Source organism: Pararge aegeria, chromosome 12 (assembly GCF_905163445.1).
Source record: "Pararge aegeria chromosome 12, ilParAegt1.1, whole genome shotgun sequence".
In the NCBI taxonomy this organism is placed as follows: Eukaryota; Metazoa; Arthropoda; class Insecta; order Lepidoptera; family Nymphalidae; genus Pararge; species Pararge aegeria.
This window is the reverse complement of record NC_053191.1, coordinates 13,316,543-13,330,256: the sequence shown is the minus strand read 5'-3', so window position 1 is coordinate 13,330,256 and position 13,714 is coordinate 13,316,543. Positions and strand designations below refer to the sequence as shown.

The window sequence follows — 13,714 nt, the reverse complement described above, 5'->3', positions numbered from 1 at the left end:
ATTTGGTTGGAGAGAGAGATACTGAATTCTTTAATTTTTTTTAGAACTACAACTAAATTGAATGCTACATTAAAAAAACAAAGTCAAACGCAGACGAAGTCGCGAGCAACAGCTAGTGATTGTATAAAATATCAGGTCAATAGGTGACGTAGCCAACCGCTACAAACTATTTCCCGGGAAGTACCACGTAGACGTACCTGTATATTTATTTACGAAGCCGGTAACATAATAATAACGTTATAATAGTTTTTAGTCCTGTCAATTTTGTGCAGTAAAGGTTAATGTACAAGTAACATTTGTATTGTTGCGCTCTGAGTGAATTCACAAGGATCGCAATGTTGGTTATTTGTTACAGGAATAGATAAAATTAAATAGCATAGGATGTTAAGTTTTTTTTTTTTTAAAAAAAGCTACACTATCGCATTAGGTTTAAGTATTCTGTAATGATAGTGTTAGAATTAGAATATAAATAATTAAATAAATAAATGACGTGTGACAATCACTCGCATTGGAGTAAAGTCGTGAGTTGCTTTAAATACCAATTCGTCGGAGGAGAAATTTTCTAAGCTGTGAGACTATACTAGATTGATGAAAATAATGAACAACGCTATAATATAGTATTTTACTCATGTAAGTGACTGAGGTAATTTTGCAAAGAGCGCGCTTTATACTCGACTGAGGGAAGAGTTTTTTTAACCCATGATCGTTAGCGGAAACCCGCCTCGCCTCGATCGCCTATAAACAGAGCAAAAGCTCGCAGGGCATTTAAGGAACACGTCCTGTAACCTAAATCGTTATCCCACGGCCCACCGTGCCCTTAAGACTGGTACACAGCATTGCAACAATGCTGTCTTGCGGCAGAAATAAGCATTATGGCAGTAGGTACTTCCCGGACGAGCTATCACAAAAAGATCAACTACTACTAAAAAGGTATTTTGCATAACAGCAGTGGGGTATGAGGATGACGCGGCGTAAATTGTGCCGTGGGCTAGAAAAAGCCAAATTGTATTCGTTGTTTTGTTATACTTTTCTTTTTGTTCTATGTAGGTACTTTTTGTGGTGTGCAATAAAAGTATATTCATTTATTCATTCATTCAAAAGTCTAATCACAAAATCTCAATCCTAACTTTTTATTTCTTTAAGACTTATGTGTCTAAAGCTTACTTGTAAGTTCTCTTGCAATTCCTTGCTTAATTTCCTGACGTTATTTAGTTCATTCAGCTGTTTGTCTGTGGGTTTCCCGAACACGTCTATATTTTCTAGTGCCTCTGCTTTCCTCTGCCCTTCCATCCATTGCGCCATCTTGTCTTTGGTAAGCTCTGTACGAGCCAGCGGCGTCTCTGATAAGTAGTAGTTCATTTTTCTGTGGGCAAAAAAAAGATTGTCTTAGTTTATGGTTAATGTATAATTCACTAAAGATGAAACGAGCGAGCCCTAGGAAGCGGCAACACTTTGCGAACTTATGGCGCTTTCGCATAGCAATGGTAGACAATTGGTAAATGTGTTCAAGAGATGATAACACAGACATAATGGCGTTAAGTAATATCATATTACTTCCAAAAACCACTTTTAATTCAAAATTCCTGTTAGCGGGAATCGACGTGTGTTTAGGAAGTCAGATCTATTTATACCTTCGAGTTAGTTCGAGTTGTTAGTTGCCACATTATTTATATTTTACGCTCGTATAAGAACAATATAATGGCACCCTTACTGAGTACGGGAACAAATCAGCTATTGAAGTTTGTAGTAAGTTTAATAAGTTTGTATAAGTTTGCCTTTATAACGATGTATGCTTGATCGCATAGCAAAATTGTGGCGCTTGTACATGTCGCATGTGATTAATAATTAAGGCAATGCGTAAAATGATCGCTTCTGTCCCACGAGTCACGGAACCTCCATTTTTTTATAAAGTCAACTATTTTTATCTACCAATCGCTGTAATAACATATTTTATCGCGTACTTGTATAATAATTGGCCGTGATAGACGATTCAGTTGAACAAAAAACTTCAAAAACAAACTACAATTTTTTGTTATGAAATTTGTAAACTGGTTGCATTACCCGTAAAAAAAGACAATTTGTACTGCAGGTAAAATAAATATTGTTGCTCAGAGTTTTTCTAAATAATCTTACACAAAGTATTCATAGTTGGTACAATAAATTAATGCAATTACTTTGTATATTTTATTTTATTTTATCTTATTTTTTTATATTTCGTTCAAATATAGCTGTAGACAATTATTCACTTTGTTATTAACTTAATTTAACTGATGTTGCTAGACATGATATTCTGCCAAGGCATTCCACATAAAATCTACTATTTATATTGTATATAATAAATAATAATAAATAAAATTACCTTAGTACAATACACACACCGCCATTTAGCCCCAAAGTAAGCGTAGCTTGTGTTATGTATATTTTATTTTATTTTATCTTATTTTTTTATATTTCGTTCAAATATAGCTGTAGACAATTATTCACTTTGTTATTAACTTAATTTAACTGATGTTGCTAGACATGATATTCTGCCAAGGCATTCCACATAAAATCTACTATTTATATTGTATATAATAAATAATAATAAATAAAATTACCTTAGTACAATACACACACCGCCATTTAGCCCCAAAGTAAGCGTAGCTTGTGTTATGGGTACTAATATGACTGATGAATATTTTTATGAATAATATACATAAATACATAGAATATACTTACATATAAACACCCAGACGCATAATTAGATGTAGCTAAGCATAATTAGATATAGTTTAATTATTATTAACAAAAAATCTCAATTTTATTGTAATGAATGAGATTATAAGGTGTGCACTTTTGATTTTTTTTTATTCAGCACAAATAATGCGCTCTTGATTTTTTCCTCGTATAAAGTATTATAAAGCGTATGTATCAAGAATCTATACTTTAGTTATATGCAGTAACAGAAGTTCCAATTTAATTAAGCACGCTTAAATATATATTTGTAGTTCTAAATAATACCACATATAACTTTGCTTCGATACTAGCACAAGGGAAATTATACAAATTTTTACTCTATTAGCAAATTAATGACTACGGGTAAATTTGTGTTCCGACTTGGGAGATGAAAGTGAAAGAAGGACGGTGAAAGTGGGCCCTTTTTGATAAAATAATTTCACTACCTTTGGAGTTTAAAATGTTGAGAACAGATAACAATTTTTTTTACTTGTGCCACTATCAAAGAAAACCACTCGAACAGAGTATTTTCGAAGCCTCTTATTATCTCTGAAGAAGCCTGAACCGGTCCCTTTAGACCGGTTCGCAGCGTATAAGAGGTATAATATTTAACTTCTCCACTTAATTTGAAAACTGGCTGTAGAAGCCTGAGAATAAAAAACTCAACTAACAGCTTCGCTCTTTTTATATCCAAGCAAAGAATCGTGTCTATCCTTTGTTCCGATGGTGGAGGGTTAAATGTGGCTACATTTTCTTAAAATTTATCATCATCGTAAGAATCTTCAGCCTGTTTGACTTACCAACGCTTGGCACGGTTTTAGAACACCACTCGGCTCCAATTTAGGGAGGCGGACTTTAACGACTAATAATACCTGTTAATAGCTAGCTAATTGAAAGCGACAGTTGGCAACTGTCGTAAAAGTTATTGAATCGGGTAGTAGGATGGACAGTATACCTACCTAAAGTGCTCTCCGAGAGACGAAGCAGGCCCGCAGACCAGTTTGAATCCGGAGGTACCAAAAAAAGATTTTCTCAAACTCAATTTCTTCCTTCCGTACTTTTACTGAGAAATTATTAAGTGAAAAACTCATTATGTACCCAAAAAATGTTTGTTACATATCCATACTTTATAACCATTATAACTATAAGTTGCAAGTGTATAACGCATTGAACTTTAATATGTTGTTATTATTATAGGTTTGGTTAATGGTTAGAAAAGAACTTTACGATCGTTATTTTACATTGTTCAGACGCGGCAATAAATTTGTGTCTAACGTATCGTTAAAATCCACAAACAATGCATTTTGAAACAACAACGCATCAACATAATATAATAGGTATCGGCAAAGTTATTTCCTTATTCGGCATTTTATATGATAATACTAAAAACGTGTTTGAGATCGAATTTTATTGCACGTATCGCATCATCACAATCGAAATGCATCGTAACACGTAACAAATTACATCTTCGTACTTATTATTTTACCCCAGATTACATTTTTGTGATTAGAAATTTTCTTTTGTTTCGTTCCTGGAAATCCGTATACCTACCGCAGGCTATTTTGAAAATCGCATGCAATCGGGGGTACTTCCTTCATGCAAGTACACTTGCGTAAGTCTTGCACGAGTTTCTTACCATAGCGTCCTTTAATGAGATAGTATAGTATCTCCATACAAAAGTTTGCCCCTATTTCTTCTCAAGACCAATCTTTCTTTTTGTACCATCAAAGTCTAGTATAAAAATAATAAATAAAAAATAAATAAATATACTACTACACACATCGCCATCAAGCTCCAAAGTAAGCGTAGCTTGTGTTATGGTATGGGTACGAATAATATACATAAATACTTAGAATATACATATAAACACCCAGACACTGAATAATGCTCAAACCTAAATTTAACCTAAATTTTAATGAGACCTACAAAGGGATCGCCAACAACATAATATTCTTAAAGATAACTAATAGGTCTGTGGCAAAAAAAAAAAGTTATAACCACGAAAAATCACATAGTCGAAGGTTACGTCCGCCTTATTAGCTATTTTTAGATTAATAACCTCGAGTTATGCGGAAATCGGTTCACATTTTTGGATAATATGGCTTTCGTCTATATGTATAAAATCCACGAAAACCTGCTTTCTAAATCACGACATTATTCTAATATTACTATAGAGAGTTTAAATCATAGCATCACTTTTTCAGCACACTCCCCTACAACATTTTTAGGTACATCTTATAACTGCCGATTGGCGCAGCGGGCAGCGACCCTGGTTTCGATTCCCACAACTGGAAATGAATGAATGTTTTGGGTATTTATATGAACACTATAAATATTTATGTATATTATTCATATAACGGACGGAGAAGACGGAAGGTATAAGTAGCTCCTCGTATTTTTATTATGCAAGCTCTATCAGTACAAAGATGTATGTGTATATATCACTAATTAAAATGAAGAAATATGTAAACAAAACCAGATGTATAAAGCAAAAATAAAATTACAACAAAAAACTTCATGTTGACCAAGTTTTATGGAAGGTGATTAAAATGAAGTCAAGTTCAAGACGAAAAAACAATAATTAAATCATGAAATAAATTACCCTCATACTCTCAGAGATTTGTACTAACTTGAAGTAAGTATATTAAAACGTATCAAATAAACAACCAAAAATTTAACTAGTTCATATGGACTAGAAAATTTTCGATGGACTTTCGATGTATCTGGCAAGGTGTAAAAACCATTAATATATTAAAACTGTCCGGCTATTGAGGAAACATTTTGTTATAGGTTCCCAAGTAACGTATATAAAATTTAGCTTTTATACTGTAACGAAAGTATAATTATAATTTATAAAAATTTAGGTGTGTCTGGCAGGGGGTAGTAACTGTCATAAGTGTCCGGCAATGGATGACGAGATTTCTAAAGTTATCCCTAATAAAATTTAAAAAAATTGAGCTTTATACGTTAACTAATTTAAGGTACTATTTTATACACCTTTACTACCTGTTACCTGCCCAAGTAAAAACTACCCAAACTCTATAAGTCCCTGGTCGTTCTTACCTGTATAGGGGACACGAACAGAAGAATTTTCAGCTTTTATTAAATAACGAAGGTCTGGCCGTCGCGTCGTGTGCTCTTAGGCTATTTATTTGGATAAGGATTAATATTATGATAGGAATGTCACCATCTTTCGATCGTACCCGTGTTTGATTGACAAATTATTACAAAAAGTGGTTATTATGACTGTACCATAAAACTTTGACATATTTTATAGCCTCCTGGACTTTTGTGTAGATAATAATGATTACTTTGTTTTATAATATGTAAAGAAGTAGGTACAAGCTGTGCCTCGCCACTTTGTTCACGATATTATGTCATCATCATCATCATCACATCAACCGATAGACGTCCACTGCTGGACATAGGTCTTTTGACTTTTGGAGTTCCAAGTTCCACGATTCTGAGCCGCTTGGATCCAACGGCTACCTGCGACGCGCTTAATGTCGTCTGTCCACCTCGTTGGGGGTCGACCAACGCTGCGCTTACCAGTACGGGGCTGCCATTCCAGCACCTTGGGACCCCAACGTCCATCCTTTCTCCGAACTATGTGCCCGGCCCATATTATGTACATAGGTATAATGACAAACTCTCATACAAAGTTTTAACCCAATCATACCCTTTTTTATAACACTTCCATAAAGAGTTTCATCCACACATTGGTCGAATAAATTATTGACGTGACAACGTCTTATAAATTGGTTTGCCGGGTGACACTTCAAGAAACTGCGTTACGCTCCGCTCACGTTATGCGCTCACAATGAGAGCGAGTGAGAGGCACGCGTCCCTTCCACTCGGGCATGGTTAGCCCGCCTAAGAGCGAGAGAGACAGACATAAAAAGTGAAAGGCACGCGTCCCTTTGTAGTAAACGCTGTTTCATTGTACGCAAATGTATTGCAAGTTATTGTATGTATATTTGTATATAAATACGTATGTATGTGTAAAGGTAAAAATAAAATTTTGTTAATATGAAATTCAGTGCGAGATTCTTTGTATAAATTAATGTTTTAAATATAATTCTTTGTATAAATAAATGTTTTAAATTGTTACTATTATTTCATCCTTCTTCCTACTATACGAATGAATATTCACATTAAAATTATTTTACCACTCAAAGTCGTTGTCACGTAAAACTTTCGCCCGTATACCGACTTTACAGGCAACCAATTTTTTTTATTTATCATCAAGTACCGAAATACGTAAAGTTTTTAGACTACAAAAAACTTCCATACAAAACTATCATTCTCTATTTTAAACCTATCAAACCTTTTTGTGTGTCCTATCTCAAGGTCTGATTTATCTCCATACATTTCATAAAAATCGGTTTATCGGTTTAAAACGCGAAAGACAGACAGACAATGTCACTTTCATATTTATAATTTTAAGTAGGGATATAGGGATTGATCTGAGGACGGTTTAGTAGAGACGATCGCTGTTTTATAAGTTGGAGGTTGATTTTAATGTTAAAAAACTCGGTAGATCATACTAATCCTACAAATATTATAAATGCGAAAGTTTTTACGAATGGATGGATGGATCTTTGTTACTTTTTCACCCAAAAACTCGAAAATTATTTGACAGACTTTTGGAATGGTGATATATTAATTAAACCCTTAGATTAACACATAGGCTGCTTTTAAACCCGGGAAAACGTACCTATGGTTCCCACGGAATTTATGAAAAACGAAAACCGCGAGCGAACATCTGGTACTTAATATACGGGAAATACCCAACGGCTGATTTATGATGAACCAAATTAAGCGGTCGATAGTTCGAAGCCATGTCGAAAATTCCGCTAGGGAATCGATATGGCAAGCGTTTAAAACATTCTACAAACATTCAAGCGTTTAAGACAATTAGTCCAAAAATAGGAATCTGGTAAAGGGCCAAAACTCCTATTCCCCTTATTTTCCATACTAAACGACCTAAACCTCCCTTGTCTTAGGACACGACCACAGCATCACAGGTAAGCTTCGAGATATCCCAACAATGAACCATTGGCCCTTATTATTTTTAATTTCACTTGGTGGTAAGTAATGATGCAATCTAAACTGTTTCATATAATCTTCAGTTATATGAAATCCAGACACTTAATTGATTTTAACGTGGCATCGTTCCTAAACGATGAGTCGCTTGACTGCCGTCAAGCCATCAGGCAACCCCGCCTTTCAGACCAGAACAGAGCAATGCAACAATTCTTCGTACTTCGTACTCTGTCACAACCAGCTGTACCAACTACTAAAATTAATTTTTCTGAACACAGGGACTCGTGATTCATCTACCACATACATAGAACAACGAGGAGGTTGGTCTAGGTTACGGTCACAGAATATAATAACGTGTGCTATGGATCTGTAGAAATGCCGCACTTCTAGGGTTGCCGTCTTTTTTACTACACTCCACTTTTCATTACATGTCTTATGTAAACAATCTTTCTTTTCTTGTTGAACAGTTAGATGGCTTTTATATTTTGTAAATATTAATGTTAGTTTGTAATTATTATTATGTGCTTACTAATTGGAATTTTTATAAAGAAATAAAGAGAAAATAATCTACAATCTAAAGTATTAGAAATCTAAAGTATTAGAAACTACTACAAGTATACCTTCTTAAACACTGTCTCTTTTTATTTTATTTGTTGTTCATTTATTTCAACACTTGGTTTTTCGCTCTATTTTTAAAAAACACAAACGAACAAAAATAGACTTTTAGTAATATTGCCAATTTTGTAGAAAGTTAGGAACTAACTTAGGAACTCCAAAACAATCCTATCCCTTTCATAGTGTTCATAGTGTTTCTAAGTCAAAAAATAAATTAATTCTACATATTTAGTATTAATTGCAATTCGTCCCATTACACGCAATAAGCCGCTAATAAATTTTGATTTTATCGCTCAAAATTAAATAAAACACCAAAAATCCAAGGAGGTAAAATAAAGTTTTCCTTTACGCCAATTATTAATTTATGCGAAATAACAAATAGCATAGGAGTGCGGCTGGTAGCCCTACATATCATGTACAAGGTTATCACACTGATTAATCACTTGCCATAAGGTGAGATCGTAGTCAGGTGAAACCTGTTTTCAATAAAAAATAATTTATAGATTACGTTGGTGGCTTTTAGTACTTAGGCCTGTTGCCGGAAATTTACCTCCTAACATCAGTCAAGAGTATAAAAATGACGCAAATGCATCATTCCATACGCCTGCGATAGATCTATTGGAATAAATATTGAGGTAATTTGGACCTATTTTATAATTCTGCCCTCCTCAAGATATCAATTATATAAAATCCACGGATGTGATTGCAGATTGCCTAGTTTTGTATAATGGTTTAGTTTATAATAATTTTAATCTATTTTTTTTTAATTATTTTATTCTATTCTATTCTTCTCATTTTGTTGTGGCTATTCTTCTCTTTTCTGTTCTTTTCTATTCGGTTTTGTTATGTTATTTTCTGTTCTGTCCTGTTCTGTTCTTTTATATTCTACTCTTTGCTATTCTATTCTGTTCTATTCCAGTCTATTCTATTCAGTTCAATTCTATTCTATCCTGTTCTATTCTATTATATTCTGTTCTGTTCTATTCTATTCTATTCTACTCTATTCTGTTCTGTTTTGTTCTGTTATATTATATCCCATTCCGTTTCGTTCTGTTCTGTTCTATTATATTCTATTACTGATTTAATTGTATTTTTAAGTTTCTTGATTGCCTTTCGAACGTAAAAGCATGGAAAATAGTTTAAGTATTACTACTACTCTCAATTTTACCGAAATAAAAGACTACTTTCGGACTTAAAACTTCGGTACGGTTGAATCATCTTCAATAATCCACATTTTAGTTTAACAGTGCTCCACAAACACTAAGTACCTACTGTAAACAAATCATTTACATTTTTCTAGACTACAATGTAATGAAAAGAGCCGTGTCATTACATGACGTTAAGTGTTATGTTATTTTAAGGAGCATAACCTAACCTTTACTGTCGTTAAAGTCTTTAGAGTCATTTTAGTTTATATTTTTAAATTATTTATAATAATTCGTAAAAAGCTAAAATAATCAAATGCAATCCAGGCCAAAAACGTCTTACAGGGTAGCCTAACGATATTTAAGCTATGTATACGTACAAGTACAAGTACACGTACAAGCCGTTATCAGAAAAAATCCTAGACTAAAAAGCCAAAAATCTCCTGCTTTAATTATTATTTACTCTAGAAATTTCCAAATACAGTTGTTCAAAAGTGCTCTGTTAGACTCTCTACATTTCAAGCTCTACATTTTCATAGTTTCAAGTTTTGTATATGTTTATTAGTTATCAAATGGCAGCAATTTTTTAGATTTTCACGCTTTTTCGATATTTTTTTTCCGTTTTTTTTTTCATAGCCTTAGGCCGGAAAAGAATTGTAATATATAATGGCCTCCTTAGTCTAGTGGATAGTATGTTCGACAAAAGATCGCGTGGTCCTGGGTTCGAATCTGGAAAGGAAATTGTAAGGTATTGTGTATTATCTGTTAAACAATTTTCAGCACCAGGCAGGAGTTAGGGAATTGGCGGTGTCAACCCCAGTGCCGTAAGGAAAAATTAAAACTCTCAATTGTTAATTACCTTTTGCTATTTTCCCCTGATAAACCGAAAATAGTGAATCGTACGGATCTGAAGTTTTAAAAGACGTGCTTATAAGGTCTTGAATTATATTTTGTAATAGGATAATAGAACACAAAAAATAGATACCAACCTATTTTAAGTATTTTATTTTCAAAACAGCAAACTCAAAATTTGAGTTAGTTGATTCAAAAACACAGCATTACAACATATTAAACTTTAACTTTTTATGCGTTCTAAAATCAAAATATGAAGAAACGATTTCGAAGACCTCCCTTAACCTCCCCTCCGATGACAGATACATAGACAAAGCGGGCTAACTAAACACTTTTTGCGTTGGGGGTTAAAAATAAAACTTCTCGCACTTACCCGGTAATATAGTTTTATAGAGATAGTAATTCTCGCATACAATACTGAATCAATCAGTGCTATAATTTGTTTAGTCGTAAAGCCTAAGGTCAGTACGTCCATTAGCTATAACAGCTGTATAACGATCTATACGACCACACGCATTGACAGAATAACATATAAATATTAATCTATGCTATATTTATCTAACTTGAAGATGACTTTTCTATTTTTTTTAATTTTTTATAGGGGAAAGCCTAGATTTTAAAACATGCGTCCAAAGATATCCAGCCTATGATTATCTGAAATGAATATCTTGGATAGTTTAATTAAGTACACATTATCATTAAAATATTCTTAAGCAAAAGTAACCTAATATAATCTGTGTATCACCACCCTGAGGCATAAGTGCCTAAGATGCTGGCAGCATTGCCCCAAGGTTAGTGTCAGCTTTAGGGTTACCAGTAGACTATACTTATAGATTTTTTTTTCGCTACAAGTTCATTGGTTGTGGAAAATCGAGGTCTGTTTCGGATCAAAAATCGACAACTTTGTTGTTACTAAAGATTATAATGTGAAATTTTGCACAAATGTAGTTTAGTATATATACGGCATCTTACGTTATGTGATAAATGATAAATAACAAAGTGTGAAAAATTACTTTTTTAATTAAAAATACTAAGTTTAAACGGACATTTCTTTAATGCTTAATAATTCTAAACTACAAATAAATATTTAGGAAAATCTTAAAAGGCACCCATATTTGTTGTCATTTATTTCATGTAAGCCTAAATATAATTCTAATTAGAAAACAAATAATAATAATTACAAAGTAACATTAATATTTACAATAAATATAAGCCGTCTAACGGTTCACTTATGGGCATGGTACCCAAAATGCTGGCGTTATTGCCCCTTTGAATTGCTAGACTTAGCCGTTGGGCTAAATAAGTGCCAGCTAATCTTAAAATATAATTAAAATTCTTCTACTATTAAAATTATTACCTATACATAAATCTAGAAATACATAACTACAACGTAACTGTAAAAAAAGTCGTTATAGGTACCTATAGTGAGGAAATAATGTTTTTTTTTATAAAAAACTAGCTATCCCCGCGAATTTCATTTCGCCTTAATATATTTTACATCTCAATGTCTTTAAAAAGTACAATACATAAAACTCATCTTACTCCGAAACCTCTCTATAGGTCACATCAACAGTTTTACGATTAGGTATAGACAACTTGACGAGCGCTGTCAATTGTGTTTTGTTACTAATGAACGGCTAGATAATTGTTTTGATTTTAAATTAAAAAAAAATATTGTTTAAAACTTATTCTCCTATTCCGGATTAAAAGGAATCAAAGAAGTCAAAAATAATGAAAATCGGTCCATCCGTTTTCACGTTATAAATGGTGTAACTAACACGACTTTGTTTTATAGATGTAGAATATAGATATATATATAAGGACTGTCGAACGGGATAAACAGTATCCTATGTCCGTCTCCTGGTTCTAAGCTACCCACCCACCAATTTTCAGCCATATCGGTACAGCCGTTCTTGAGTTATAAATAGTGTAACTAACGGGACTTTCTTTTATATATATAGATAAATTTGTAATAGAATGAAAATGACAGGCACCTGGGTGTATTACTCGTGCATTTAAAATAAAATAAACAGCGGAGCGATTTTTTTTCGTTAGAACCATCTTTTGGAAAACCGCTTCGCAGCTTGCTGATCGCAAGTACAAAGCAGAGTTAAATTGAATTTTACGATCACCATTACAGCACATAGCGTTACCTATATTAATGTAATCTGCAACTTAGTACATACATACCTACAAATTAACACGAGGCACATAATTCAGGGCAAGGTACCCTTAATAAAAGATTAGCTCGCTCAAATCGTGGCAAATCTTAATCGTTTGCGAGTATCAAAACACTATGACGTCACTGCAAAGTAGACCTTGTTGTAATAGTTTTTAAACTTAAATTTACCCACTTTAATCTTACAGTAAGGTTTGGCAGAACGTTGGGAAATAAAAATCAATGTTACAGAATCAACATCTCTATAAAGTGGTTTTAATAAATTAATAAAATACCGACTTCAACACACGCCCAAGAACTAAAAAGCAAAAAATACTTGTTTCTATCGGCGCGGCGATCTAATTAAATTTTAGAACAAGAACGCTACTATTGTGACCTAAATATTATAGTTAGATATATTCCCTTGCGGAATAATAAGTTCTTTAATCATGTAGTACATATTTTTTATGTATCATCAACACTTTTCTCAGCGCACGCCAATTAATGAACATTATGAGCAAAAATTTGTTACATTATTGTTTTGGTTTTTTCAATAACAGCTTGACCGATTTGGATAAAATTTAAATTGAACCGCCTTTAAAGTATGCCATTTAAAGCAAAAAAATAATGTTAGGTTAGGTTCGTCTTCGAGTAATCGGGTAACATATATAAAAAAAAAGATTCCAACGAATTGAGAACCTCCTCCTTTTTGAAGTCCGTTAAAAACGGACGACTATGGTGAGCTACGAGTATGTAAGTTTGTGTTTTTTTAAATTAACAACTATAATATTATGGGAACGTCAAAGCGACCAAATATGTAAAAAAAAAAAAAAAAAATTAAGTCTTTTTTAACGTGCGCTGCGTCGTTTTTAGGTAATAAGACTTTTCTTCAATATTATCTTCTTTACGGCACTTATACGCATTATGACAGTATATTTAGTTAGGTACCTACTTGGATTTTATATTTTTCTAATTTCATTATTATAATAGCCATGATGACCACTGGGTTTTTTCTACAACTGTTCACCTAAGAAATTGGTATGTTGACGTAATAACAAATACTTAAACTGACCGCACATTGCTAGACTAATCGGGCGCGTCGCAAATAACACATCTGTCGGTCTGTCTAATGCGTCAATTAATGACAATGCGATCAATGACGTCACGAGTGACACGCTGCATT

The 13,714-nt window shown here is 33.2% G+C and overlaps 1 protein-coding gene across 1 annotated transcript in view; it reads right to left on the bottom strand.

Moving 5' to 3' along the window:
- Positions 1 to 13,714, bottom strand: part of LOC120627824 (fatty acyl-CoA reductase wat-like) — a 48,697-nt gene that overhangs the window by 25,029 nt on the left and 9,954 nt on the right. Inside the window, exon 2 of the mRNA XM_039895887.1 lies at positions 1,165 to 1,363. Coding sequence (XP_039751821.1) covers positions 1,165 to 1,359 — 195 coding nt within the window. The 5' untranslated portion in view covers positions 1,360 to 1,363. The remainder of the gene's footprint in view (positions 1 to 1,164; positions 1,364 to 13,714) is intronic.